Source organism: Jatropha curcas, chromosome 1, assembly GCF_041381405.1.
Source record: "Jatropha curcas cultivar XTBG-Jc1 chromosome 1, XTBG_Jcur_1.0, whole genome shotgun sequence".
NCBI classification, from domain to species: Eukaryota; Viridiplantae; Streptophyta; class Magnoliopsida; order Malpighiales; family Euphorbiaceae; genus Jatropha; species Jatropha curcas.
This window is the reverse complement of record NC_143151.1, coordinates 32,561,024-32,588,432: the sequence shown is the minus strand read 5'-3', so window position 1 is coordinate 32,588,432 and position 27,409 is coordinate 32,561,024. Positions and strand designations below refer to the sequence as shown.

Here is a 27,409-nt window from a genome sequence, read left to right as displayed (position 1 = left end):
CAGATTCAAATCTTGTCTTCATGTTTAGAACATTATATTAAGGGTATGCTTAGCGTGTGGTAATGGAACATAATGTAATATAATCAACCGTCTTTCTGCCACGAATTTTGTCTATAATATTAGATGACGTGGCAGCATTCTGGGCCGTTGTTTAATGTTTGTGGTTTTTTTTCATTTTTTCCATTTCTGGTTGTAAATCAGCGTCAAGCGTTGTCCTTTCATGGGAAAGCAAAGCTTCCCCTTGATATTTCCTGGTGAGGCATGTTTGTGGTTTTTTTTTTTATTTTTTTCATTTCTGGTAGTAAATCAGCGTCAAGCATTGTCCTTTCATGGGAAATCAAAGCTTCCCCTTGATATTTCCTGGTGAGGCATGTTTGTGGTTTTTTTTTTTTTATTTTTTATTTTTTTCATTTCTGGTAGTAAATCAGCGTCAAGCATTGTCCTTTCATGGGAAATCAAAAGCTTCCCCTTGATATTTCCTGATACTGCCTCACCACTCGCTCACAGCCTCACAGCTACCACTCTGCCTGTCCAACACTCAAACCGGCAAGTCAATCAATCTTATTTAATTTATAATATTATTATTTATGTTCAAGTTAAACACTTTCTTGATGTTATATCGTTAATCTCTTCAAGTTCAACACGTCTTAGGTTTATTTTTCATAGAAAAAAAAAGTCTCTCTGTGTTATTTAACTATATCATACTATAAAATATATTATTTTTATCAATGTCTTGTAAACATCAGCTGATAAATAAATGCCAGAGACGGAACCAAGTGGAGCTTCCGTCACAAAATCTCAGGAAGATCTACGTTTTTCACTTTCAAAATTCAGGCAAAATACATTTCATTTCCTTTTTTTTTTAATTACATACTATGTACAAGTAGCTTGTTAGAATCTGCATTTAGACAGTATTAGATTTATTGGCACATTTCATTTTTTTATTCAAAAAATTAATTTTCGCTCTAAATTTTATTTATTACGCTTTCTGCAAAACAGTTAAGAGAAAGAAAAAACACATGTATAAAAATAAAATGATCGGTCTGAAATCCTTATCTATTTCTTTGTTTTCTTTTTTTTTTTTTTATTATTATTATCATTTTGTATGACACGTCCATACACAAATGACAAATTCACCACCGACAGAAAAATAGAAAAACAAACAAATGAAGGAAGTGGTAGCTTATCATCGGTCAAAATTGACTTGCAACGCAATTTATCTCGATCACTATAAATTTTTAGACTTTAATATTATTAATGAATAAATATTTTTTTAATATAAATCTAAACTTAGTATCGAGTAATAAGAAAATGGAAACAAAATTGTCTGGGCGCAGCATGACAAGGTAGACAAAGAACAAGAACAAACGATACAAAGATATTTGATCAGACAACATCCCAGCCACCACCTACACGTGTCAGAACCGGAATGTCCTACTTGGACACGATTCGCGCTCTCGGTAGCACTTGATAATTTTCTTTGCGTGACATTAGCGAAACTCTGGAGTGGACGTAGAAACTGCCTACAAAGACAAGCACGGCGATTCCGGTGGGGGTCGGGGTAACATCACTGTCCATATGACTCGATGCCACGTCACTGGGTCCCAGGAGAGGGTCACGTGATTGAATTGAATTGTGGCGTCCAGCCCAAAGCTGAGTCAGTCATGACTGTATAGATATGTTCGAGATGGGCCTCACGTGAAAATATCCTACCAACTCCGCATGTAATAAAATTATTTTTTTGTAAGGGCTTCGAAATTTTTTAAGAATTTTGATGGAAGGACTTTGGACTTTAAAGTTTAGATGCAAGGAAGTAACGGTCTGAGATCCATAAAAAACGAAAAAGAATAGTCTCAGTGTTATTTCAACGGACCGGATTTCCGCATAAATCAAAGAAATATATATTAAATGAATTATAAACGCCTAAAAGAATAAAATAGTCTTAAAATATAACAAAGGGCAGGGGAAAAAAAAGCTCTTCTAAAAAAAAGCAGGTAAAAAAAAAAAAAAAAAGCTGTATTCTTTCTCTCACTGTGCCTGTTGCCAACTTGCATGGGACTCTCACTGTGTATGTGAATGGTGTAAAATAAAAGTAGAAATATAATAATATTTTGATATATTATCGTATAAGGCCATAAAGTATATAACAAGAAAGAAGTTATAAGTGAGGATTTTCAGGTAAGGACTCGGGACCTTTGAATTCTCAGGGAAGGGCTCTCCGGCCAATTATAAATACTTACTTCTTTCTTTACCTACAATGCAACCGCTTCATTTCTTTCTTTCTTTCCTTATTTTCTTTTCTTTCTCCAAATTATTCTCTGTTTCCGTCCTCATTCACGATGACTATTCTCATTGAGCAACCTCCCTTTGAATTTGGTGATTAGTAACTTTTTTTTTCTTATTTTTTATCTCTTTGATTTTCATTTTCACAAAAATATATATTTTATTTATGATCCTTTTTTTTTTAACATGCTGTTTTATTTTAGAAAAATTTTAGATCTTGATTCTTGAAATATTGAGTTTCAAAAAGGCAACCTTTTATATTTTTTAATTTTTGACCCTTCCAATTACAGAGTTTGAGGTAGAGGAAAAGAAGATCCATGCTGATGAGAAAGAAGAAGTAGTGTTGGAGGGTGGATTTGTGGTGCCAAATACCAACTCTTTTGGCCAAACTTTTAGGTCATTCTTTTTTTTTTTCTTCCCATTAATATATGAAATATAAATTTTTATGGCCCCAATCATACCTCATGATCTAATTAATACGCTAACCGAAAAATAATCTGAAAAAGTATTTTAAGAAATTAACAAGGAAATATTCCTTTGCTGGTATATAAAATTGTATCTCCCGCAAGTTACAGATTTAGAATTAATGGCACCATGGAATATTTGGACAGATTGTGGAACAATTCGATTTAATACTTAATTAATTAATTACTTTAATTTCAGATAACATGACACTTGTGAAGGATTAAGATTTGAACCCAAATAAGTAAAGGGTATTGACTTGTACATTTGATATATTTAAACAAAAGAGGTATAATTTTTTTGAAGAATAATTAAGAAAATGCTTTGTTGTTTTTATGTTTTATTAAATTCATTAATGATCTATCTAATAATATGTGTCCGAAACAGAGATTATGATGCTGAAGGGGAAAGGCAACCTGGTGTGGAGAATTTCTACAGGATCAATCACACTAACCAGAGCTATGACTTTGTGAGCTTACTTTTTATGATTTTTCATTTCATTTCATTTCTCTCTCTCAACATTATTTTACCGACAGTCTTGATCCTTTTAAAGATCAGAACTCAAGTTCGAACTATGTGGAGCACACGAAAGTTCTCTGATTAAAATTTGGTTAACATTATTTTACCGACAGTCTTGATCCTTTTAAAGATCAGAACTCAAGTTCGATCTATATAGGGAGCACACGAAAGGCTAAAATCCTTCACGCTCTACAATCCAAAACGAGATTAACACCTTTTGATTCTATTAAAAGATTAGCGATTTCAATTGTTAAAATTAAAATTTTTATTCAAAAGTATTAGATCAAAATGAAGAGTAATAAATTTTGAAGTAATAAATAAATAATTTTGAAATGTAATAATGAAATTCAGGTGAAAAGGATGAGAGAAGAGTATGGAAAGCTGAACAGAGTGGAGATGAGCATATGGGAATGCTGTCAACTTCTTAATAATGTAGTGGATGAGAGTGATCCTGACTTGGATGAACCTCAAATTGAGCATTTGCTCCAAACAGCTGAAGCCATTAGAAAGGACTATCCTAATGAAGACTGGCTACACTTGACTGGCCTTATTCATGGTAATTAATCTTCTTCACTTTTCATCTTTTCATAAATATAGAATTGCAAAGCCAATCAGGTATGATCTTGAGTCTCAAGTTTGAATTCTTTCGCCCATAAATATTTTTATTAATTTGACGAGTTTAGGAAGAGTTACCGCAAATTGTATAACTTGCAGCGTTTCTGCTCGTTATACCTCCTCCTAATGAATAGAAATTTTTGTGTGTTGGGCTGAGCATGGCCTCTGGCCCTGTGCTAGCCTACAGAGGACTTGCTGGCCGTTGACATGGGCTTGAGCATGAGCAATTGGTTTGGTCGGGCTAGACCGAGCATGACTTGATTTGGCTCAGACAATGAGCAGGTTTCATAACTCGTTTTATTTTTTTGGTTTGATTTAGATCTTGGGAAGGTGCTTCTTCATCCCAGCTTTGGTGAGCTTGCCCAGTGGGCTGTCGTAGGTTAGTAATTATTTTACCATTTTTTATCAATTAAAATATTACCATTACAGTTGCTAATCTTGATTGCAATTACTTACAGGTGACACTTACCCTGTTGGATGTGCTTTTGATGAATCAATAGTCCATCACAAGGTCTTTAACTTTTTTTTTTTTTTCTTAATTATCTATTTTAAGCACTTCTTATAAAAATAATTTCTTTTAACATTTATTATTTGTTCTTAATTTGGTCAACAGTATTTCAAGGAAAATCCTGACTTTAATAATCCTGCTTACAATACTAAATATGGAGTTTACTCAGAAGGATGTGGATTAAATAATGTGATGATGTCATGGGGACATGATGATTACATGTATTTGGTAATTCGTCATTTTCAAAAATTATTATTATTATTTTAATAATTATGCAAATAAATTATAAAATATGATTGAGAATATTTGAGTTTGGTGTCTTGTTATCAGGTGGCCAAGCAGAATAAGACAAGTCTACCTTCAGCAGCTCTTTTCATTATCAGATACCATTCATTCTATGGTAATTAAATTTAAAATTAAAGAAATAATTATTATAATTAAATTGTACTTATCACTTTCTAATTGAATTATTAATTTCCTTTTTCCAGCATTACATAGATCAGGAGCATACAAACACTTGATGAATGAAGAGGATATTGAAAATCTGAAGTGGCTTCAAATATTCAAGTAAAAATCTCATATATTTATATAATTTGTCCTGAAATTTAATAATTAATGGTGATTTGATTTTGATTTTTCCAATTCTGTTTTTTCCCATGCAGCAAATATGACCTGTACAGCAAGAGCAAAGTTCGAGTTGATGTGGAAAAGGTCAAGCCTTACTACCTCTCCCTCATAGATAAGGTGAAAAACCCATATTTATTAATTTTTATTTTTTATTTTTTTAATTTAAATGACCTAATTCTAATCTTGCATGCAGTACTTCCCAGCAAAGCTAAAATGGTGAATCTTGGAAGACTTGAAGCTCTATTAGGAAAGATGAGAGTGAATTACTAGAAATTAAAAATGTTCTGAAAAATAATGGCAGTAGTTATATATTTTTGTACATTATGTCTTGAATGTAACAATTTAATATCAGTTTGGTTATAACTAATAAAGTTAATAGTCAGTATCCATCTGAATAAGCCAATTTATATGCAAGCCAAATCAATTAATAAAAGCAAATAATTAATTAGAACCCTAATTGCACTAAGTCCAAAAAATGCATCATCAACACAAAAATCCAGGACTAATATCTTTCAACGAGAACTTGACAATTACTCATCTGTCACGAAATATAAGTTGTTTTGAATATTTTAAGGAGTAATAAAAGATATTTTTATAATGTTATCCTTATTTATATTAAATACAATAAGTATCGTTGATTTTGAGATAAATGATAATTTTGTTGATTTTATTATATTTTAGGAGAATTAATTATTTTTTTAATATCGTGTTATTTTGAGACAGATGGAGTATTATATAACATAAGATGAGAAAAGGACCCAAAATGGTCCCTGTGCATGCTTACATATACATAGGTGAAATTAAAATGGGGTTTGGTTCTCACTTGTTAGAGACAAAATTAAATTAAATTATTTCCTTCTTAAATCAAGCATAACTAAAATTAAATTCATAAATGTGGTTTTCATTATCCTAGATTAATGTAATTATATAATTTTCGAATTTTTAATTTTAATCTCGTAGTTTTAGAAACAACTTTAAAGTTACTGATTAAACTTGAGAATATATAAGAAACACAAGATGACAATTATTTTACACTAAGAAAGCCTATAACCAGTTTTAATACACTCTAAAACATTTTCTTCACAAAATGGGCTCTGAAACCATTCAAAGCTTCCCGGTCATAGATTTCTCTAGCACAGAATTAAAGCCAGGGACCCCTTTATGGGAGACAGTGAAGTCCCAAGTTCGGAAAGCAGCAGAGGAGTATGGTTGCTTTGAAGCTGTGTTTAAAAACATTCCTCAAGAGCTTCGAAAGGCAATGAATGGAGCATTGGAAGAGATTTTTGCATTACCCTCAGAAATCAAGAAGCTTAATGTTTCTGAATTACCTTTCCATGGTTATATTGGACCATCTTTTCCAGGTTCAATATATGAGAGCTTGGGCTTTTATTATCCTGACAACTATGACAAGGTTCAGAATTTCACCAATGTCTTCTGGCCTGAAGGAAACATAAATTTCAGGTTTATAAGTTAATCTCTTTCCTTTTTTTTTTTTTTTGTTTTTCATAAAAAAATTCTTAAAACTAGCCAGGAGTTGTCAGGATTTTAAACTTTGAAACTATGAGACAGATATTATTTTTGAAACATTTTAACTCTCTTCCTTAAATTCAAATTTTGGCAGCAAAACTTTATATGGTTTCTCAAAGGCATTAGCAGAATTAGATCAAACAGTAAGGAGAATGATTGTGGAGAGCTTTGGAATTGAGAATTTATTGGATGAACACTTGAATTCAACTTACAATTTTCTTAGAGTGACTAAATATGAAGCACCAAAAACCTCTGAGAAAAAGACAGGGCTACGGGCTCATACAGATAAGAACACAACTAGCATTTTATACCAGAATCAGATTGATGGCTTAGAGGTACAACTGAAAAATGGTGAATGGATCAATGTCAAATTCTCACCAGACTCCTTCATTTTCATAATTGGAGATTCTCTAAATGTAAGTCTCTTTACTCAAAATGGTTTTTCTTTCTGCATCTTCGTATATAAAGCACGGACACTTCAATTGTGAGTTCAATTTTGCAGGCATGGACAAATGGTCGATTGTATAGCCCATTCCATCGTGTTATAATGAGTGGAGACAAGACAAGACACTCTGCTGTGTTGTTTACAATTCCTAATGAAGGGTATACAATAAAAGCTGTAGAGGAGCTAGTGGATGAAGAACATCCCTTGCAATTTAAGCCTTTTGAATATAAGGACTACCTTAAACTCCGTTTTGGAGAGGTTGGAAAAGTTTATGAAGCGCCATTGAAGGAGTATTTTGGTGTTTGACCATTTCAGATATGCTATCTTTATGATTGTCATTTGTGTTCTTGTACATGTATGAAGCTGTTTGTTGTTCAAGAATTGGTGATCTTTTTGTTATTCAATGAAATTCTGAAAAACACCCTAAATTTCAACTTTAATTGTTAAAGTACCGTAATTTCAGATTGTCCCTAATATTAAAATAAAAAATAATATTTTATTCATTAAGTGGGGTTACAATTTGATGACTAAAATATTATTTTCAAATTATACTCAATATTAAAATAAAAATAAATAATTCATCTTAAAAATAAAATTATACCGTAATAAATAAAACCTATTTTTATAAAAGATCTGACTTAAGTATAATTTCAATGAACTCTAACTAAAATTTTATGCTTAAAAAATGGCAAAACAAAATCCTAAATTAATATTTTATCCTTATAACTTACTAAAATTTATAATTTTACTTGGTTTTTTTTTGAATTTAAAAAAAAAAATTCTAACCAATATTAGTGAGGATGTTGTTAAATATTGAGTTTTTGGTTAATTTAATTATGTAGGTCTAACGAAAATAATATTTTATTCATAAAGTTGGGTATAGTTTGAAATTAGAAGGCTATTAATTATAACTAAAATTGAAATTCAATTTACTATGAGAAGAAAATAATATTTTTGTGTGCAACATTTTTAATTAATTTTTGTTTTACTTCATTTTTAAATATTTGTCACATTTGGAATTTCATAGTTGTTAAGGAAGCTATTAAATTTGTCTAAATTATAATAAATTATTGAGTATATTATTTATATTATCTTTAATTTAATATATTCAAATACCAAATTTTTGAGGAATCGAAATAATAATTGTTTATCGTATACAAAAAGGTAGACATGAAAAAAAAATTATTACTCCTTAAAACTACAAATATGACAAATATTTTGAAATATAATACTTTATCAAATGTAACAAGTAATTAAGAACAAAATTAATATATTTTATTGGAAATGATTAAGCAATAGCCAAACTTGTCAATTTCAATTTTATTATTTTATATTCAAAAAAATATATTATACGTACAATAAGCAAATTAAAATTATTTATTTATTTCTTTTTATATAGCTTGATTGTAGCTTTGCAATGTACACTCGACTCTACCTTGTACTTTGTACCAAAAACAACAAAATGAGCAGCAATAACGGTTCTGTTAGCCTTCCAGTGATAGATTTCTCAAACTCAGACCTAAAGCCAGGCAATCCTACATGGGATTCGTTGAAATTCCAAGTTCGAAAAGCTGCAGAGGAATATGGTTGCTGCGAGGCTTTGTTCAATAAAATTCCTCAAGACCTTCAAAAGTCCATGAATGAAGCATCAGAAGAATTATTTCAGTTGCCTTTAGAAACCAAACAGCTTAATGTTTCTGAAAAACCTTTCCATGGCTACTTTGGATCATCATCTTCATCTCCACTACATGAGAGTTTTTCTGTCGTTGAACCTGACATCTACAACAAGGTCGAAACCACCTTCACTAATCTCTTATATCCTCGAGGAACCATAGAACTTAGGTTTGACTAACTAATGTGATTAACCAGTTGCTAAATTGTTTCTTATTTAAGTCAATTATTTGTTTATATATTTTAAATTTTTTGACAGTAAAATTCTGCATTCTTTCTCTGAGAAAGTGCTAGAGTTAGATCAAATGATAAGGAGGATGATTGTGGAGAGCTTTGGTGTTGGGAAATACCTAGATGACCACATGAACTCTACATATTATATTTTAAGGTTGACGAAATACAAAGCACCTGAAACTACTGAAAAAGTAACAGGACTAAAGGCTCACACTGACAAGAACATAATAAGCATATTGTATCAAAATCAGGTAGAGGGGTTAGAGATACAAACAAGAAATGGGTATTGGATTCCTATAAAGTTTTCACCTCATTCTTTTCTCATCTTAATTGGGGAATCTCTTAATGTAAGTTACTTCTTTATAGTTTCAAGAATCTTTGTGTATATATATAATGGTTATCATGATTTGAAAGAGGGCATATTGCATTTTGTAGGCATGGACAAATGGTCGATTGTATAGTCCATATCATAGGGTTATGGTGAGTGGAAACAAGCCAAGGTGCTCTACCTTATTCTTTTCGGTACCCAAAGATGGCTACATAATAAAGGCCTTAGAAGAGCTAGTGGATAAAGATCATCCTTTACTCTATAAGCCTTTTGATTACAGTGATTACCTTAAGCGCCGGATTGCAGAAGACCGCAAGATACAAACTGAGCCTCCTCTGAAGGATTATTTTGGTTCCTGATATGTGATAGCAGGTATCAGGTAAAAAAAAAAAAAAACTCTGACATGCAATCTGTATTCTTCAAGTCTATGCCTTTTAGCGGCTCAATTTGCTACTAATTCTGAAGAATGATCCTTAGAAATAGCTCAATTCACCGTTAAGATTTTACTTGTCAGATTATAAAACTAAAAGAGGAGCATTTTTGTCTTCAATGCACGAAAATGTTGCTCAGCTCCTCCACCACCAGGCTCTTGTTTCAAGCGTTGCGGTGCTTCCATTCCACCTGTATCTTTCAGTTATGGTTTCTTTAAGGCTAATGAACCAAATAAAAGATCATCTCGATAATTTTATTGTTTTGTTCTCTTTCATTTGTGATTATATATGAACAAAAGATCATCTTTGCTTCTACAATGAGTCAAGTAATGTGCAATAAACCTCTATTTGAAATACATAAATTCAACAAAATTTTATAACATTCATTTAAAATTTAAAATTTCCACATTCAATAAAACTGAAAATGTTTATTCTAAATCTAAAAACTAAATTTGTAGGATTCGATGTAACTAAGTTAACTTTTATTATTTATAAATGAATTTAAATTGTAGTAGGAATTCATTTCTGCTAACAAGGGTTGATAATAATATTATTGTAATCTACAAGTGGCTTATATATATATATATATATATATATATATATATATATATATTAGAATTAGAAACTCTTTTCCTTAAACCACTGCTTTAGTATAATAAATGTTATTTTGGGCTGGGCCTGAGCTTGAAAGTGACTCCAAGATTAGTATCAATGATTTGAGTTTTCTAACTTGAATTTGGAAATTAAGATTTTTTCTTCATAAATAATTAAGAATTATCTTTGTTTATGGAGCATTTTTATTTTTATTGTATATTTTATTGAAAATGATTAAACAATAGCCAAACTTGTCAATTTCAAAAAACATTTTTTTTTAAAAAATATTATTATTAATAGAAAAAGAGAGATGAACCTAAAATGGTCCCTGCGAACATATCTTAGGTGAACCTATCAGCATCCGTGTATCATTATCAACAATTTATATAACTCCATTGTAGCTTTGGAAAATACAACTCGACTATAGTTTGTACCAAAAACAGCAAAATGAGTAGTAACAAAGTCTCTCTTAGCCTTCCAGTGATAGATTTCTCAAATTCAGACCTAAAGCCAAGCAATCCTACATGGGGTTTGTTGAAATCTCAAGTTCGAAAAGCTGCAGAGGAATATGGTTGCTTCCAGGTTTTGTTCAATAAAATTCCTGAACAGCTTCAAAAGTCCATGAATCAAGCATCAGAAGAGTTATTTCAGTTGCCTCTAGAAACAAAACAGCTTAATGTTTCTGAAAAACCTTTTCATGGCTACCTTGGATCATCATCTTCAGCTATGTCACTATATGAGAGCTTGGCCATAGTTGAACCTGACATCTACAACAAGGTTGAAACCACCTTCACTAATGTCTTATATCCTCAAGGAAACACAGAACTTAGGTTTGTGACTTTCTTTTTCTTTTCTTTTCTTTTAGGATAATCTGGTAACTTTATAGTTCTAGACTCTATTGCTACTGACAACAAGAACTAATGTGATCAAGTTTATTTCTAAGTTGCTCATTTATCTAGTATTTTAAAATTTTTTGGCAGCAAAATCCTGCATTCGTTCTCTGAGACAGTGCTCGAATTAGATAAAATAGTAAGGAGGATGATTGTGGAGAGCTTTGGGGTTGAGAAATACCTAGATGAGCATATGAACTCTACATATTATTTTCTAAGGGTGGCCAAATATAAGGCACCTGAAACTACTGAGAAAATAACAGGGCTAAGGGCTCACACTGACAAGAACACAATAAGCATATTTTATCAAAATCAGGTAGATGGGTTAGAGATACAATCAAGAAATGGAGATTGGATTCCTATAATGTTTTCACCTGATTCTTTTCTCGTCTTAATTGGGGAATCTCTTAATGTAAGTCACTTCTTTATTACAATTTCAAGAATCTAGCTATATCTTGAAAAAAGTTCAAGGTACAAGAAAAATATCATATTGAAAGAAAGCAAATTGCATTTTGCAGGCATGGACAAATGGTCGATTGTGTAGCCCATATCATAGGGTTATGCTGAGTGGAAACAAGCCAAGGTACTCTGCTTCATTCTTTTCAGTACCCAAAGATGGATACATAATAAAGGCCTTAGAAGAGCTAGTGGACGAAGACCATCCTTTGCTCTATAAGCCTTTTGATTACAGTGATTACCTCAAACGCCGCTTTGCAGATGATGTCAAGATAAAATCTGTGCCTCCTCTCAAGAGTTATTTTGGTTCCTGATATATATTATATTTTTCTGCGAAACTGTAATTTTGCAATTTGCATTCTTCGAGTTTAAACTTTTAATTTTACTTTTTGGGCCACAGGAAAAATTTCAAACATATGATCAGTCTTAAACACGTAATACCTTGTTGTCTACCTTTTATGTATTAGTGGGCCGGGTTAGGGCCCATGTATGTCCAGCTTGTTTTTCTGAAAACCTCCACCACCAGACTTTTCTCTGTGTTTGTTGAATAGTTGGCTTAAATCGTAAGAGAACTTTGTTATTCTGTTCACACTAAAAATTATTTCCGGGTTTCATGTATCAACCTGAGTATTCACCAGATGTAGACAAATCTTTCGTCAACTAAATACGTATTTGCAGAATTTCATCAATTTAGAATATTATCATTACATCCTCTTAGAGATGATTAATTATTTTGTATTGCATCTTGTCAAACAAAGGGAATATGAGATCATTGACTAAAAAAATTGAGTAATTGTTTCTTAACTGATATATGTTACTTTAATTTTTATAAAAAGAACATATACTCTTATTTCAAAAATATTTGATGAGAATATAGTTTTGTATCAAATTTACATGATATATATATATATTCTGAAGAAAGAAGAAGCTTTTTTCATTCAAAACGGGAACTTCTACACAGTTGGGGATAACATCCCATGATGAAGGCGAGGCAAGGAACAAGAAGCTCTAGCTAAATTAGGAGCAACCTTGTTAGCTTGTGGATATATCCAAGAAAGAGAGCTTTCATCTAAATCGCTCATCAAAGCCTTAAAATATTATTGTAGGAGAAAATATGGTAAAATTTGACTTTTTGTGCTAAATAATAAGTTAAATGGGCTCTTTGTTGACTTGTTCAATTAATGTATTTCATGGATATCCATAACTTTCAGACTGCAATTAGTTTAACACTTAAACAATACCCATAAGTTTTTAAACCAAAGAAGAAAAAAGAAATCTACAAGTTAGGCAAATGATATAAATCATGGATATGCATTGAATAAGTAGTCGTAAATGTTCATTACGACTGTATGCCATCAAAACGAGAAAAATCAAATTATTACAATATTCTAATTCAAACAAAACTGCATATACATACGCATTTATTTTGTAAAGTACTACCATAACCAATCCTATAAATACACCCTCATCCCATATGCATTCTCATACCACAAAAAACATAGTATCCTTAGCTAACCTTCAAGTTAACGACAATAGCAATGGCAACTAATTCCGTCAAGTCTGTTTTGCTGACTCTCTTCATCTTTGCAATGGTGTTGTCTCCGATGATGCCATGCGAAGCAGCTCGGGCACCCAACCATAACCGAGGTAATTAAATTACTTACCTTCATGATTCTTTTTTTGGTTAATTAGGCTCCAAATGAAGAGTAATTAACACTGTCGTAATTTGTTCACTTTAATTTAAAATGGTTATTTTGCATATATATTTGCAGGTCTTCTTCAAACAGATGAACCCTTTTGTCCAGCTTGTGTGTGTTGCTCGCCTCCACCGCCAGGCTCCTGCTGCGATTGTTGTGCTACTCCTGTTGATCCTTGAAACTCTTTCAAATGTTCAGGCGCTTGACGCAATATGGAAAATTAATATGTATGAATAATGAACATTAATAAAGAAATTAAAGGAAATGTCCAATCAATAAAACTATACATGTATAAATTAAAGGAGTGCTTCTCCTTTTAGTACTTTGTAATTGATACGTTTGGAATATAATAAAGATTTTTGTTACTAATTTTTCCTTGGTTGTTAATGACATGTTATAAACTTGTAATGGTTTGTTTGCTGAATCACGGGTCGTCCTCCTGGAAGCATCCAAGCAAATTGCATATTTGCATTAAACAAAACCACCACAAATAACCCAACAAAAGAAAGATAACAAACCCATCTTTTTCAACAATGAATCAAAATTCAAAGTCTTGAGTATACGTCCAACTGAAATCATTAACAACCAAGAATTCAATATTCTGATATAGGAGCTTTGACTTCATATAAAACCAACTGTAGAAGTTCATAGATTTTCAATAAGTATTTTGCTGGGAAAATAATGTTAGCCAAACACAAGTCACGGAAAGGCTGTAACCTCAAGTCCAGTCTTTAATTTTTAAAAATTGGTGGAATTCCCCACAATCAAGACTCAAATAAAATTAAGAAAAACTTCCTCCTATTTTTCTTCAGAAAACTGTATGCAATAACGTGTTTTAAAGGTCAAGGTACATTTATATATATAGAGAGACACACATATAGGGATCATCGCATCAAATAATTATAACTCAATTTCTGTTTTGCTTGGAGCAATGGCAGATAACTCTGCTAAGCTGATAATGGCGACTCTTCTACTCTTCTTCATGATGTCCTATTCGATATTACCATGTGATGCAGCTCGAGAAGACCCACCACATCGCATCAAGGACCCAGGTACATGCTAAAAGTAATATCTATAGGTACAATTTTAACATATTTGACATCAATTAAGTTGCAAATAAGGTTTATTCATTTCTTTTCTCGCTCAGCGGGGAGAAGAATTTAATATTGTGAGATTGGAGTTAATATTTTGTTGAAATAATTGATTATCAATTAATATGTGTAAATTGCAGGTGGTGTTGGATCAAGAACTATATGTCCAGCTTGTGTTTGTTGCGGACCTCCACCACGTCCAGGCTCATGCTGCAAATGTAGCTGTTCTATACCTACTCCTATGGCAGCTCAATCTAATAACAATAGTGATTCTCCATGACAATATTTTCACTCTTCAGCTGCTCTTGAAACTTAAAAATCCCACTTGCTTGTCTAATAAAAGAGCCTCTCCTAGTGGCAAATGAATGTTGTAATAGTTGATAAATTATCTCACAGATGAATAAAAACTAATTCATGTTTTATTATTTTAGGCTTTGTCCAAAAACAAAAAAATAAATTTGCCATTTAAGGTGATTAATTAAATCGATTCAATCTTCTTTTGTTAAGTAAGCCTCTAACAATTCTAATACTTAATTTATCAAGAAAAAAAAGTAGAATTCCTTACTATCTACGCTCAAAATAAATATAACAAATTGAAGCCTTCCGAGAAAATACAAAAACATAAGTTTTATTAGTACGACAGGAAATTTCCAAGTATATACAGCTAGTTGTAACCATAGTTATATGTATCAATAAAGTATGGTCTGATTGCTTTTTCTATTCATCATATGGTGAACGTTATTCAAAGGAGAGGGCTACTTCACCCCTGTTGTCCCATGTATCCAAAAAAAAAAAAAAAAAATCATAGTTATACTTCCTATTTATAAAAGATAAAGGTGGAGATAGCCGGTAGGTAAGTAAGATTGTTAATAGTTGGTGTATTTGGATGAAAGTTCTACTTTAAAATTTGGATTTTTGTTTTAGTAATGGATTCATGAATAAAGATTTAACTTCATCTCAGCCTGAATTTATAGTTCCAACAAAAAGATTTAATTTCAAATTATTCAATTAAGTAAATTATCAACCAAACTATGTATCTAATCTTTAGAAAATATATAGTTGTAATATTCATTTCTTGGATAATTAAATTAAAGATCGATCTAAATTCCACATTGGATTTTGAAATCATTTTATTACCAATTTGTCAAATAGTTCTGTGGTCAAACATTTATATCATACTCGAACAATTTAAGAAGTCAACCATGCATTTCAAAAATTTCTGATACACGCTTGATGATGAAAACGTAGGAAAATAGAAGTCTATCTCATATTCTTGGCTGCATGCACAAAATAGTAAATAGTGCAATGTAACAGGAAATTCAAACTTGTTTTTCAAAGAAAACTGCATATTTAATGTTTTGATTTAATAATAATAATGTACCATCCATAAAATCTATAATGTATATCCACATATAATCAAATAAATCATATACTAATTTTCTTCAAATTAAAATTATACAATCGGAACAAAATTCTCCCAATTTTATTTTGAGATTATTTATATGATAAAGATTATTTATGATTCGTGTGAACTCAATTGATAATAAATTATACTCCCTCCGTTCTATTTTGTTTGTTTGTTATTCTTTTTTCAAATATTCCAAAATATTTACAAGGTTTCTAAATTTAGACATGTAAATAATTATTTTTCCATGATAACTTTTATAATCATTTATTAAATAATGGACTTTTATTAATATCTTCAATGAATTAAAGGGAAAAAAAGGTCAAAATAACTTTTCTTGACTAAATTCTTAATATGCGTGTTTTGTCAAACCATGCAAACAAAATGGGGGAGTATTATTATTTCTCTTTATTTTGTTATTTTTTTTAATTTGTCAAATTTTGTACCATAATGAATTGAATTTTTTTAGTACTGTCTCGGAGCAAATTTTATATATATTGCTGAAAAATATAAACAAACATATAATTAACATTGTTTCATAATGAAAATTAATTCTATACCAATTAGATGTGGTTTGATTGGTCTTTCTAGTCCTCTCCGCCATAAAGGTTATCGCCAATTTGGTGAAACAAAATTGATTAAGGAAAAGTAAGAAATTAAAGCCAATCAAGTCAAGTCCATTAAAGTTAATTAGTCTTAAACAAAATCAAGCGAAGTGAAATTTTGAGTGCTTGGGGCAACAATGGCAACAATTACCAAACTGAAAGACCAGAACCTAAATCTGGGCTCCAAACTTTTTCCATTTGAGAAAACACGTGAAATGAGAAAACATGTGTCGTAACAGTAACCATTAACGTAGGTTAAGGGCTGGCTCTCACTCCTATAAATATGCTTTTACTCTCGTCTTCCAACCACATCCCACAACTAAACATATATCGATCATACAGTTTATATATTATTTATTATCATTCAATCAATGGCTGCTGCAAGTAACTCTTCAAGGTCTATTATGGTTGCTCTCATTCTCATTGCTTTCGTTTTGTCTCCTTCTGTTGCAGGTCGCGAGCAACCTCATGGTAATTAATTAATTGACCTCCATCACTCTTTGCTATATTATTTAATTTAATTTAATTTAAATAATTATTTACTGTTTTTCGTTTCTTATAGGCAATGCACCGGGCAACCCAAGTGGGCCGATTAAAGCAAAACTGGTGAAATGTCCTCAATGCATTTGCTGTGGACCTCCTCTAACCCCAAAATCACCTTGTTGCAAGTGCTGCAATTCTCAAAACGACTCTCATTCCAAACTTGGCTTTCCATGAAACTTACTTACGTACTTGTGTCCTTTTCAGACATACAAATGTACTAAGTCATGAATAAAAAGAGTTGTCTTGTTTTTCCCAATAAAATTTGAATAAAAATTTATGTCTCGTAGCAATTTTCCAGATACTTTTCTGTACCTTTTGTGTTTTGAACAAATAAGGCCATATTAGATGTTAAGTGTTTGTTTTTAGTTGATGAATATTTTTGCAACTCTTATCTACTATGCAAAGTGGTGATTTACGTATGAGCAAGAGGGAAATTGAAGATAAAAAATAAATAATTAATTATTCAAAGATTAATTAGTTAATTAATCATTGATAAGCAGAAATTTAATAATCTTTTTAATATAAAAAATAACTAATTAAATATTTTCACATTCAAGTGATAAAACACTCTTAGATTTAACCCATGATTTATGCAAGATATTTCCTCTGAATCTTCTTTCCTAATGGTATGATAGTATCATTGGAGTAGATACACAAATTGCTTTAAATATAAGAAGTCGAGTGGGTAAGTTGGTCCGTCAAATGGAAAAATAACGATCACAACTTTGAGACAAAACTAATTTTATATTAAAAAAATGTATGAAAATATCATAAGAATATAAAAGATAAATAAATTTATTTTGCACTCGAAATTGTAACAAGCAAGAATTCAAGTAAAGAGTTTATAAATAATGAAAATTTCTTAATCACACTTTTAAAAATTTCTGATATTGTTAAGACATTGAGAAAACCATATTTCATTCGCTAACTATTGAGATTAGAGAGCAAAAGTTCATGTAATCGGATATTTAAATTTCATACTTCCAACATGAAATTCAAGACAAGTTCCATACCTTTTTCTTGCAACTAAGATCTACCAGATATGTACAAAATTAAAAAAAAAATAAAAAAATAAAAAAAGTCTGTCATCGAAACGTAGCAAAACAGAAGTCTGTAATACAATCAAGAATAGGCTGCTAGCTGCTGCATGCACAACGGTTGGCATTACACAAAAGAAGGATTAAATTACACCAAGAAAGTCAAACTTTTTATTCAAAGAAAACTGCACATCTCTACTCTATCCAATGTTTACTTATAATGATTCACTATCCATAAAATCTATAAATAGCCATACAAATTCATCAAAATATCATCAAATATATCATAACTTTCAATTTAAGGTTCAGCAATGGCAGCTAATTCTCTCAAATCTGTTTTGGTGACTCTCTTCATCTTCGCTATGGTATTGTCTCCAGCAATACCTAGCGAAGCAGCTCGACTTAATCATCGAGGTATACACTTGCTATATATTACTAGCAATCGAAATATATATGTTTTAGATGATACAGCTATTGATTTAATTAATCTGAATTAATTATCAATTGCTTTTGCAGATCTCCTTCAAACAACAACACGACCACCCATTTGTCCTGCTTGTGTCTGTTGTGAACCTGCAGCGACTCCAGGTACCTGTTGCCGGTGCTGTGTTGGTCAAATTTCATCGACATCTGGATCTCCTTGAAGCTGTATATTGTCGTTTGAGCCTTTCAAGCTAAAAGTATATGTAGAAACTAAATTAACGTGAATAAAGAAGGGTGCTTTCTCTTTTAAAATTAGTACTGTTGGTGCATTTATCCAGGATTTGTATCAAGTAATTATTTTTTTACTGTCAGAAATTATATATGTTATTACTGCTTGGTTAATATTGTATAAAAAATGAGAATAAAGATGATATAATATTGTCCAAAGGTTTACATTTTTATTAATAATTAATTCTGTTTACGTGTGAACCCAATTGATAACAAATTTTACTATTTGATATCTCTTATTTTATTTATTTTGTTATTATTATCTTTTTTTAATTTGGTACTCAAATAATGAATATTTAGTATTTTGTATGAGTAAATCTTAGAGTGCTGAGGAGTAATAACAAAACACATAACACGTTTCATAATGATCTCAAAAGACAAAATCCTCAAAAAGAAATAACTAAAAATTTACAAACAAAATCAAGTCAGTCAAGCGAAGTTTTAACTTTTAAGTGCGCCACGAACTGCTAGAAATCTTTGCCAAAGATTATGTAGACCATTGATCAGATCACCATCAACAACCAAACCAAAACCATATTATTATTATTATTCCTGTTTGGAACAATACCAACACAGGTAAACGCGATGAAATGAGAAAACACGTGTAGTAACAGTAAACATTAACGTAGGTTAAGGACAGGCTCTGCATATGAATATATGCTTTTACTCTCATCTCCTAAGCATATCCAACAACTAAACATATCTCGATCATACAGTTTATATATTATTTATTATCATTCAATCAATGGCTGCTGCAAGTTACTCTTTAAGGTCTATTACGGTTTCTCTCATTCTCGTTGCTTTGGTTTTGTCTCCTTCCGTTGCAACTCGCCAGCAAGCTACTGGTAATTAAGCTAACAGAGAAGAGTACTATATAATATGAGATATGATCAGCCAATACACTATATATCTCGATCACTCTCGGCTACTTTAATTTTTTTTTATTATTTCTTGTATAGGTAATTCACCGGGTAATGCATATGCACCGCTGGTTAAAGCAAATCAGGTGAACGTGAAGTGTCCTGAATGCATTTGCTGCGGACCTCCTCCTCCTCTTCCAACCCCAGCCCCATCAGCATGTTGCAAGTGCTGCGATTCTCATAACGACACCCATTCCAAATTTGGCTTTCCATGAAACCTACTTTATTTAAGACATATAATAAACTGCTTTATGAATAAAAAAAGAGGGTTGGTCTTCTTTTCCAAATAAAACTTGAATAAAAATTGTATGTTTCTTTCAATTTTCCACATATATACTTGTATTGTATCCACATTTTCTTGCATTTTGATCAAATAATGCCATATATACAATTAGCTATTAAATGTTTGTTTTATATTCCTGATTATTTTTTAACTCTATTTATTATGCAAAGTTTGAGGATTGATGAATGATGAAACACCACAAATTACCCAAATCGATCTGAAATCATTATTTTGAAAAGTTAATAGTTTGATTTCATTTAGAAAATATTAAAAACAAAAAAATATAATTATTTTATTTATATTTTAAAGTTAAAATCATCCAAATTGAACTGTTATTACAAACTAAATGTATATATAGTATGCATTTTGTTATTAGCATTTATTTTTAAAAATTCATACGTCATATTGAATTTTTTTTTTATATATTCTAATGTGTATATATAGTGATTATTGATTTGGTTTGTATAAATCTTTCAAATTGGAGTATCAACATATGCAAAGCAGTAAACTACGTACAGGAAAATTAAAGATAAAAAATAATTACTGATGATCAATGAGAAAAAATTAAATATTTTTAACATAAAAATAATTAACTAATCTTTTCATTTTCCTATTTTCCCACACGGGTCCAACAATAAAATGTCTTTGAAGGCCCGTGAATGTGGGCCAATTGAAGCCCAACAAGAACCATCCAAGGTATTTTGATGCACCGAGTATTAAGGATTGGGCTTAAAAGGCGCACAAAAGTTACGTACACCGTTGCTCTTGAACTGATTCAATTGGGTAAAATTTTCAAGATCCGAAGAAATTTTCGAGACCTGAAGCATAGTTTTTGCAATATAATGTGGGGTAGAAGAATTAAACTCATATATATGACTATTGACTTGAGGAACTCCAGATATTTTTCACAAATTTAATTTTGAATTTTAGGGTTTCCCTTGGCATTTTTTGTTTAATTTCATAACTGAGACCAAAACTGCATTTAATGATCAGTATCTGCTAAAAAAAAAATATCACCATTTTACTTTTTCATAATTTTGTTGTATGTTCATTGACATGAAATTCTCAATCAAGGTACTGCTCCATTATGGCAACCATATGAATTTAATTCAAGGGTCCCTCGAAGTTATTCTTGAAATGTACCTGATGGCTATGGCCTTTTGTAGACCACATACCCTTTGAAACTGAGACACAGCTAAGGGTGAGGAAATTGATTTCAGAATGGCTATGGCCTTGCATTAATATTCTCCTTGCTATTCAAATATTGCAACTCTTGCTTTTGTACTAAATAAAGCAGTTGATAATTCAAATACCCAGTTGACAGACTTTGAAGTGTAAACCCTTTTGAGATAACACTATTGAATGATCTTTAACTACTTCACATACAATTCTCTGGTGTAAAATTTAAATCTGTTGACATTTTCCCTTGGATAATTACTCACAAGTTGTGGAGTAGTTATGTAATTTGGTGGTTTGTCCCTTTCAAGTTTACAAATACAATGCAAGCTTTAATGAACCTGAAGAATTCTCCTTCAAGAACAAGCTTTAATGAATAAGACCAAAACTGTCTGTCCTGTTTTAGATTATGTTTTCTCTGGTTCATGTTGGTGTTATTTCATTTGAAGCCTTTCTTTCTTTTCCTTAGCAAAAAAATGATTATGAATGGTAGAGGAATATGGGCTTGGGGTTTCATTGTGTTGTTTATCTTTCTAGCACTTTTAGGCACGAAAGGTCCAAGCTTTTTGTCTGCAAAATTTAACAATTCTGATGCTAAAGTTATCAACCAACTGCATTTTAGAAGGAAACTTGATGATATAAGTGGTAATTCTCTATTTTCAATCAAATATTTGTTCTATTTTATAACCTGTTTTTGTTCTGTTTAAAAAGTTTATTGGGTTTATTACAGGTGCCATAAATATTGATTGTGGAATTTCAGACGATTCAAGCTCTACTGATGAAAAAACTCACATGCAATACATTCCAGACAAGGAATATATCGATACAGGAGCGAATAAGAACATATCTGCCCTCTATAACTCCGATCGTCTTCCAATTCTTTTGAAAACTGTCAGGACTTTTCCTGAAAGAAACAGAAGCTGCTATTCTCTGAGACCACCAGAAGGCAAAGCTAGTATCTACTTGATTAGAGCCTACTTCATGTATGGAAATTATGATAATTTAGACAAGTTGCCACAGTTCAATTTAATTCTTGGAGTTAATTTGTGGGATACAGTAAAGTTTGACAATGCATCTCATATTGTAATCAAGGAAATCATACATGTCCCTGTAAGGGATCAAATATATGTCTGTCTCCTAAATACTGGTTTAGGAACCCCTTTCATTTCTGCTTTAGAGGCAAGGCATTTCCATAATGATACATACAAAGCACAATCTGGAAAATCATTAGTTCTATACCAGCGACTCGATTTTGGATCGACAACCAATGACATAATAAGGTTAGCTGTACCTGATTGGTTTCATCATTTCTAGAAATGGCATATTTTTACACATAATTTGATGCTTAATGTATTTTTCTTGGATGCCTTACAACAGGTACCATGATGATGTTTATGATCGAATGTGGAATCCTTACACCTCCTCCGAGTGTAATTCATTGAATACTTCCCTTGCAATTGATTCCCTTGTTGGTACTGATTTCAATCTACCATCAAAGGTTATGCAAACTGCAGTCAAGCCAATGAATGCTGATGAACCACTAAATCTTGAATTTTTTATCGGAAATCCCAATATAAATTTCTATATTTTCATGCATTTTGCTGATGTCGAGCTTGTCCAGGGGAATCAATCTAGAAAATTCAACATTACATTAAATGGTAACCTATTAAATGAAAGTGTTGATCTTAAGTACCTGCAGTCGAAAACTATATCTACTGTGCAGCCAGGGAGAGGAGCCAGACTTAGCCTTTCTCTCAATAAGTTGCCTGATTCTACTCTTTCTCCCATACTGAATGCACTGGAAATATATTTAGTTAGTGATTTCTGGCAGCAACAGACAGACCAAGAAGATGGTTAGTTTTCTGTTACATATATAATTCAGTGGTATATATATGTCTTTTTAGGTTGAAGTATGACTCATTTCTGTGTCTTGTTATAGTTAAAGCTATTGAAGATATTAAGTCAGATTATAATGTGGGTAAAGGTTGGCAAGGAGATCCATGCATGCCCTCTCCATCCTGGGATGGCCTGAATTGCAGTGAAAATGGTTATGATCCCCCAAGAATTATCTACTTGTGAGTTCTTGCAGTTAGAAAAAGAAAAACTAAAATAACACAAGCCTAGCAAATAAGAAGTAATTGATTATGCCCATAAGAGTAATTTTCTTACTAGCATATTACTTAATTGCATTCAGGAATTTGTCATCAGGTGGATTAACAGGAGAAATATATCCTTCATTTTCCAAACTTAAGTTATTGCAGCACCTGTAAGTAGAAAACTGCCTTCAATGCTTTTTTGTGTTTCGGCAGTTTTAACATCAAATTAAAAACAACTATCATTTTCTCATCAGGGATTTATCAAACAATAGTTTAACAGGAGGATTGCCTGAATTTCTGTCTGAACTGCAAAATTTAAGGACCTTGTAAGTAATTGCTACTTAATGGCTAGAACTGTAATATGCATACATTTGATGGAAAATAAGAACATTTTACTAAAAATGCAGGAATTTAGAAGGAAACAAACTCTCTGGTTCAGTTCCTTTGGCTCTAATGGAAAGACACGACCAAGGATTATTATCATTGAGGTTCACAAATTTATTAGAAGTAAAATCTGTGCTTAAAAAACCAAGCTTCTTTTCTAGTTTAATTAATCATTTTGGCTAATTAAGAATGATTAATCTAATGATAGAGTGGATGGGAATCCAGAGATTTGTCTGTTGTCTCCATGCAAAGAAGAGAAGAATACTATTATAGTTCCATTGTTAGCAACTATTGTTCCATTTGTGCTAATCCTGATGGCATTACTTATCCTGTGGAGATACAAAAGGAGAAAAGGTAAACAAGAAAAAAAAACACCAACTGTGGCACTATATGTAGCATTACTTCTAAGTTCTAACTATTTATAACTAACAATGAATATTTTGAAATGTTCTATGAAGTTACACAGACTTTTGCCTTGACCAAGAAAGAAGGAGGATCATCCTTAAAAGCAGACAACAGACAGTTTAGTTATGCTGAAATTGTAAGAATCACTAACAGTTTCAGCACAGTTATTGGAAAAGGAGGATTTGGAACAGTTTACCATGGCTACTTGTCTGATGGTGCCCAAGTTGCTGTCAAAATGCTTTCTTCAGCAGATCATGGATCGAGTCAGTTTCGAACTGAAGTATGATAAGTTATATCAGAACTCATGAAATTGAAGTGAGATTAGTTGTGAGTGATTGTCATATTATATGATTTTGATTTTCTTTCTTGACAGGCTCATCTCCTGATGAGAGTTCATCACAGGAATTTGGCTTCATTTATTGGTTACTGCAGTGAAGCTAGTAATAATGCGATAATCTATGAGTACATGGCCTATGGAAATCTTGAGCAATATCTATTAGGTATCAACTCAATCTTCCATTTCTATATGCAGGAAAAGCCGTAATGTATGTGATATCAATATTAAATAATACATTGTTTTGAGACTTAGTATCCATGTGGGTATGTTTATGCCTGCAGACAAGAAAATGGAGGTTTTGAGTTGGAAAGAGAGACTGGAAATTGCACTGGATGCAGCACAAGGTTCGCGAACAAATAACTAAAGTATCCATTTGGATAGATGTGCATTTGAAGTGAAAAGAGATTTGAATTTGTGTTTCTGAGTGAAAATGCATAAAAAAACCAATGGATATCATTAATCAAATTCAAGTACACATTCACTTTAAAGGATTAATCTATCCAAGTAGGGGCACATATGGGTTGAACGACTCATATTTTTGAGGACTAACATAATCTGAAACTAATTGTGCAGGGCTAGAGTACTTGCACCATGGTTGCAGGCCTCCTATAATACATAGAGATGTGAAGAGTGCAAACATTTTGCTAAATGATAATTTGCAGGCCAAAATAGCTGATTTTGGGTTATCAAAGCTCATCCCATCTGAAAGCAGAAGTCATTTATCAACTACAGTCGTTGGCACCGTTGGTTACGTTGATCCAGAGTAATTAAGTCTCTGCATGCGCTTATAATTTTAAAATTTAGACTAATTTGTCCTATTAATTGTTATTTTCGTGGTTTCTGCAGATATTACACAACCAACAGGCTCACAGAGAGAAGTGATGTTTACAGCTTTGGAATAGTACTTCTAGAGCTATTTACGGGCAAACCTGCAATAATAAAAAACCATGATCAGAATGTTCATATTGTTAGTTGGGTGAGTCCTTATATCGAAAGAGGCGATATAAGAAGTGCTGTTGATCCAAGACTGGAAGGAACTTTTGATACAAATTCCGTTTGGAAATTCATAGAGATAGCAATGTCATGTGTGCCATTAATTTCCATTCAAAGACCACCCATGAACCACGTAGTTGCCGAATTAAAGGACTGTTTGGTAACACAAATTGCTCGTGAGCAGAGTTGCAGAATTGAAGGGCATACAATGAGTTTAAGCAATTCGTCTGAAATGATTACTGTGAATCTTGGAAATGAAATTGGTCCTGAAGCAAGGTAGAGAAGGAATGGGAGTGATTATCACATAATTCCTTTTTATTATTGTTATTATTTTTTATCTTGTTCCTCTTGGGCTGCTGCATATACATTTTTCTATTGTATAGAATTATTTGTCTACTGAGAATCGAAAGTAAGATGAGAGAAATTACATAAGAAGTCCCAGTATTCAGCGGAACCCTAACTTGATGAACAGGAACGTGAGAAAGGGCAAATTAGCATTCTCGACTCTTTCTTATCGTCGTTTTATGACGGGCAGGTTTAATTTCATTTGATGAAATTAGTCGAACAACGTAACAGGCAAATTATTAATACTTGCCGATTCGATCCTCTCCAATTCCTCTCTGATATTCGAAGCATCTGAATCAGAGCAGAGAGGCCAAGGATTCCGTGACATGAATACTCACACTTCTAACCAATTTAGGGTTCTTAGCACTTTCCAAATCCTTGAAGCCATATCAGACATAAATAAATAACTTTAGCACAGAAATTAGGGACCCTTCAATACTATTCCTTCAACAACCAGAGTAATTTGGAAATCATAATTCTATTTTGCGGGTTCTCTTTGGCAAAGGTGTCCCTTGGAACTTGCCACGTGGTTACTAACAGATGACGTGGGACCTATGACACGTCGAACGTCAATGATGATGTTTGACTCGCTGGCGTGGATGAATATGGATGACATTTCAGATTACTTGCGCAACTTTGATCGGATGACGTGGCAGTAACTAAGACTGTAAAAATGAAATTTCTAGTTTTTAAATATCCTACGTAACTGTGGGGCAATTGAAGCCCAACAAGAACCGTGAAACGTATTCCGTATGCACTATTATGTATTCTGGTTGGGCTTAAACTGCGGACAAAAGATATGTCAACCACAATTTGAATTTTGTTTTTTCTTTTCTTTTTTTAATTTTTTCAATTGATTACCGATTTAAATATTAGTAACATTTCTTTCATATGTAGGATTTTTTTTTTTTTTTTTTTTAGAAAAACTAGTTTTTAAAATGAAGGAATTATCAAAATGGGAATGCATAGCAATTAAGTTCACATACATATATGAATGACTTTTTTCTTTCGTTTATTTATTATTATTATTATTATTATTAATAGGAGGCTCAATAGACTAAGATAATATTATTTGTTAAACAATAATGATAGCCCTCGCCAATCAGACCACACATATATAAATATCTCCACAACATTTGACTTTTCCATAATTTTGTTTATATACCTTAACATCAAATTCCCTATCTAAGTGCTTGACTTACGACCTATGCCCTACGGGCTACGACAACCTCATAAATTTATTTAATATAAGGGTCCCCTGAAAGTGCTTCATGAAATGTACATATTGCACCTTTTGTGACCAAATTACACTAAGAAATTGAGATAGTAGACACAGCTAAAGGGTGACTATAACAGAAGGAAATTGATTTGAGAATGGATATGACCTCCCACTAATTGTTCTTATTCAAATATGGCGACTCTAGTACAATTGAATAATCTTCAATTCAAACTAAAATAATTTCGTCTAGTGGTTAAACTCGCAAATTATTTGATGATCGTAATATTGAATAATAGAATCAACATATTGACGAGAGCTTTAAATGCTCTTTATCTGAAAGAGATTAATTTCTCATTTAACTATTAAACGGGAGAGAGGAATACTTTAGGACAATTGAATAATCTTCAACTTAAATCCAAGATAGCTTAGTTTAGCCGTTAAACTCACAAGCTCCATGGAGAGCATTATTCTTGCCATTCAAATATGGGACTCTAGGTCTATTGAATAATCTTCAACTCATTATAGTGGTTCATCTCATAAACTACCTGCTGATCACAAGATTGAATAATAGA

The 27,409-nt window shown here is 31.9% G+C and overlaps 5 protein-coding genes, 2 long non-coding RNA genes and 1 pseudogene across 8 annotated transcripts; all 8 read left to right on the top strand.

Annotated features, from left to right (window-relative positions):
* The first annotated feature begins 2,193 nt into the window (after positions 1-2,193).
* On the top strand, positions 2,194-5,403 carry LOC105631515 (inositol oxygenase 1). Its single transcript, XM_012213658.4, has 11 exons — positions 2,194-2,376; positions 2,574-2,679; positions 3,133-3,214; positions 3,616-3,820; positions 4,199-4,258; positions 4,338-4,390; positions 4,493-4,615; positions 4,718-4,787; positions 4,876-4,954; positions 5,050-5,131; positions 5,208-5,403. The coding sequence occupies exons 1-11, from the start codon at positions 2,340-2,342 to the stop codon at positions 5,232-5,234; spliced, it is 924 nt and encodes a 307-aa protein (XP_012069048.1). The 5' UTR covers positions 2,194-2,339; the 3' UTR covers positions 5,235-5,403.
* Positions 5,404-5,533: 130 nt separating this feature from the next.
* On the top strand, positions 5,534-7,397 carry LOC105631697 (putative 2-oxoglutarate-dependent dioxygenase AOP1). The gene is made up of 3 exons (XM_012213870.4): positions 5,534-6,475; positions 6,636-6,957; positions 7,044-7,397. Exons 1-3 carry the CDS (start codon positions 6,102-6,104, stop codon positions 7,290-7,292), a joined length of 945 nt encoding a protein of 314 aa, XP_012069260.1. The 5' UTR covers positions 5,534-6,101; the 3' UTR covers positions 7,293-7,397.
* Positions 7,398-8,448: 1,051 nt separating this feature from the next.
* Positions 8,449-9,578, top strand: LOC149499406 (putative 2-oxoglutarate-dependent dioxygenase AOP1 pseudogene; annotated as a pseudogene).
* A 1,028-nt stretch (positions 9,579-10,606) lies between these two features.
* LOC105631516 (putative 2-oxoglutarate-dependent dioxygenase AOP1) lies at positions 10,607-12,283 on the top strand. Its single transcript, XM_012213871.4, has 3 exons — positions 10,607-11,074; positions 11,225-11,546; positions 11,653-12,283. The coding sequence occupies exons 1-3, from the start codon at positions 10,692-10,694 to the stop codon at positions 11,902-11,904; spliced, it is 957 nt and encodes a 318-aa protein (XP_012069261.1). The 5' UTR covers positions 10,607-10,691; the 3' UTR covers positions 11,905-12,283.
* Positions 12,284-13,070: 787 nt separating this feature from the next.
* On the top strand, positions 13,071-13,656 carry LOC105631517 (hypothetical protein). The gene is made up of 2 exons (XM_012213660.4): positions 13,071-13,237; positions 13,363-13,656. The coding sequence occupies exons 1-2, from the start codon at positions 13,129-13,131 to the stop codon at positions 13,464-13,466; spliced, it is 213 nt and encodes a 70-aa protein (XP_012069050.1). The 5' UTR covers positions 13,071-13,128; the 3' UTR covers positions 13,467-13,656.
* Positions 13,657-16,694: 3,038 nt separating this feature from the next.
* On the top strand, positions 16,695-17,232 carry LOC110009241 (uncharacterized). The gene is made up of 2 exons (XR_002284121.3): positions 16,695-16,859; positions 16,951-17,232. It is a non-coding gene; the product is annotated as an uncharacterized LOC110009241 (long non-coding RNA).
* Positions 17,233-18,190: 958 nt separating this feature from the next.
* LOC110009242 (uncharacterized) lies at positions 18,191-18,706 on the top strand. Its single transcript, XR_002284122.3, has 2 exons — positions 18,191-18,382; positions 18,485-18,706. It is a non-coding gene; the product is annotated as an uncharacterized LOC110009242 (long non-coding RNA).
* Positions 18,707-21,132: 2,426 nt separating this feature from the next.
* LOC105631518 (senescence-induced receptor-like serine/threonine-protein kinase) lies at positions 21,133-25,708 on the top strand. 2 transcript variants are annotated; one of them, XM_089724319.1, is made up of 13 exons: positions 21,138-21,703; positions 21,789-22,338; positions 22,436-22,911; positions 22,998-23,133; positions 23,253-23,324; positions 23,409-23,480; positions 23,562-23,642; positions 23,747-23,892; positions 23,997-24,223; positions 24,317-24,443; positions 24,562-24,624; positions 24,854-25,043; positions 25,127-25,708. In XM_089724319.1, the coding sequence occupies exons 1-13, from the start codon at positions 21,484-21,486 to the stop codon at positions 25,551-25,553; spliced, it is 2,787 nt and encodes a 928-aa protein (XP_089580445.1). In that variant the 5' UTR covers positions 21,138-21,483; the 3' UTR covers positions 25,554-25,708. The 2 variants fall into 2 exon arrangements, with proteins under 2 accessions (XP_089580449.1, XP_089580445.1); XM_089724323.1 differs by lacking the exon at positions 24,562-24,624 and having other exon boundaries at positions 21,133-21,703.
* Positions 25,709-27,409: the final 1,701 nt, after the last annotated feature.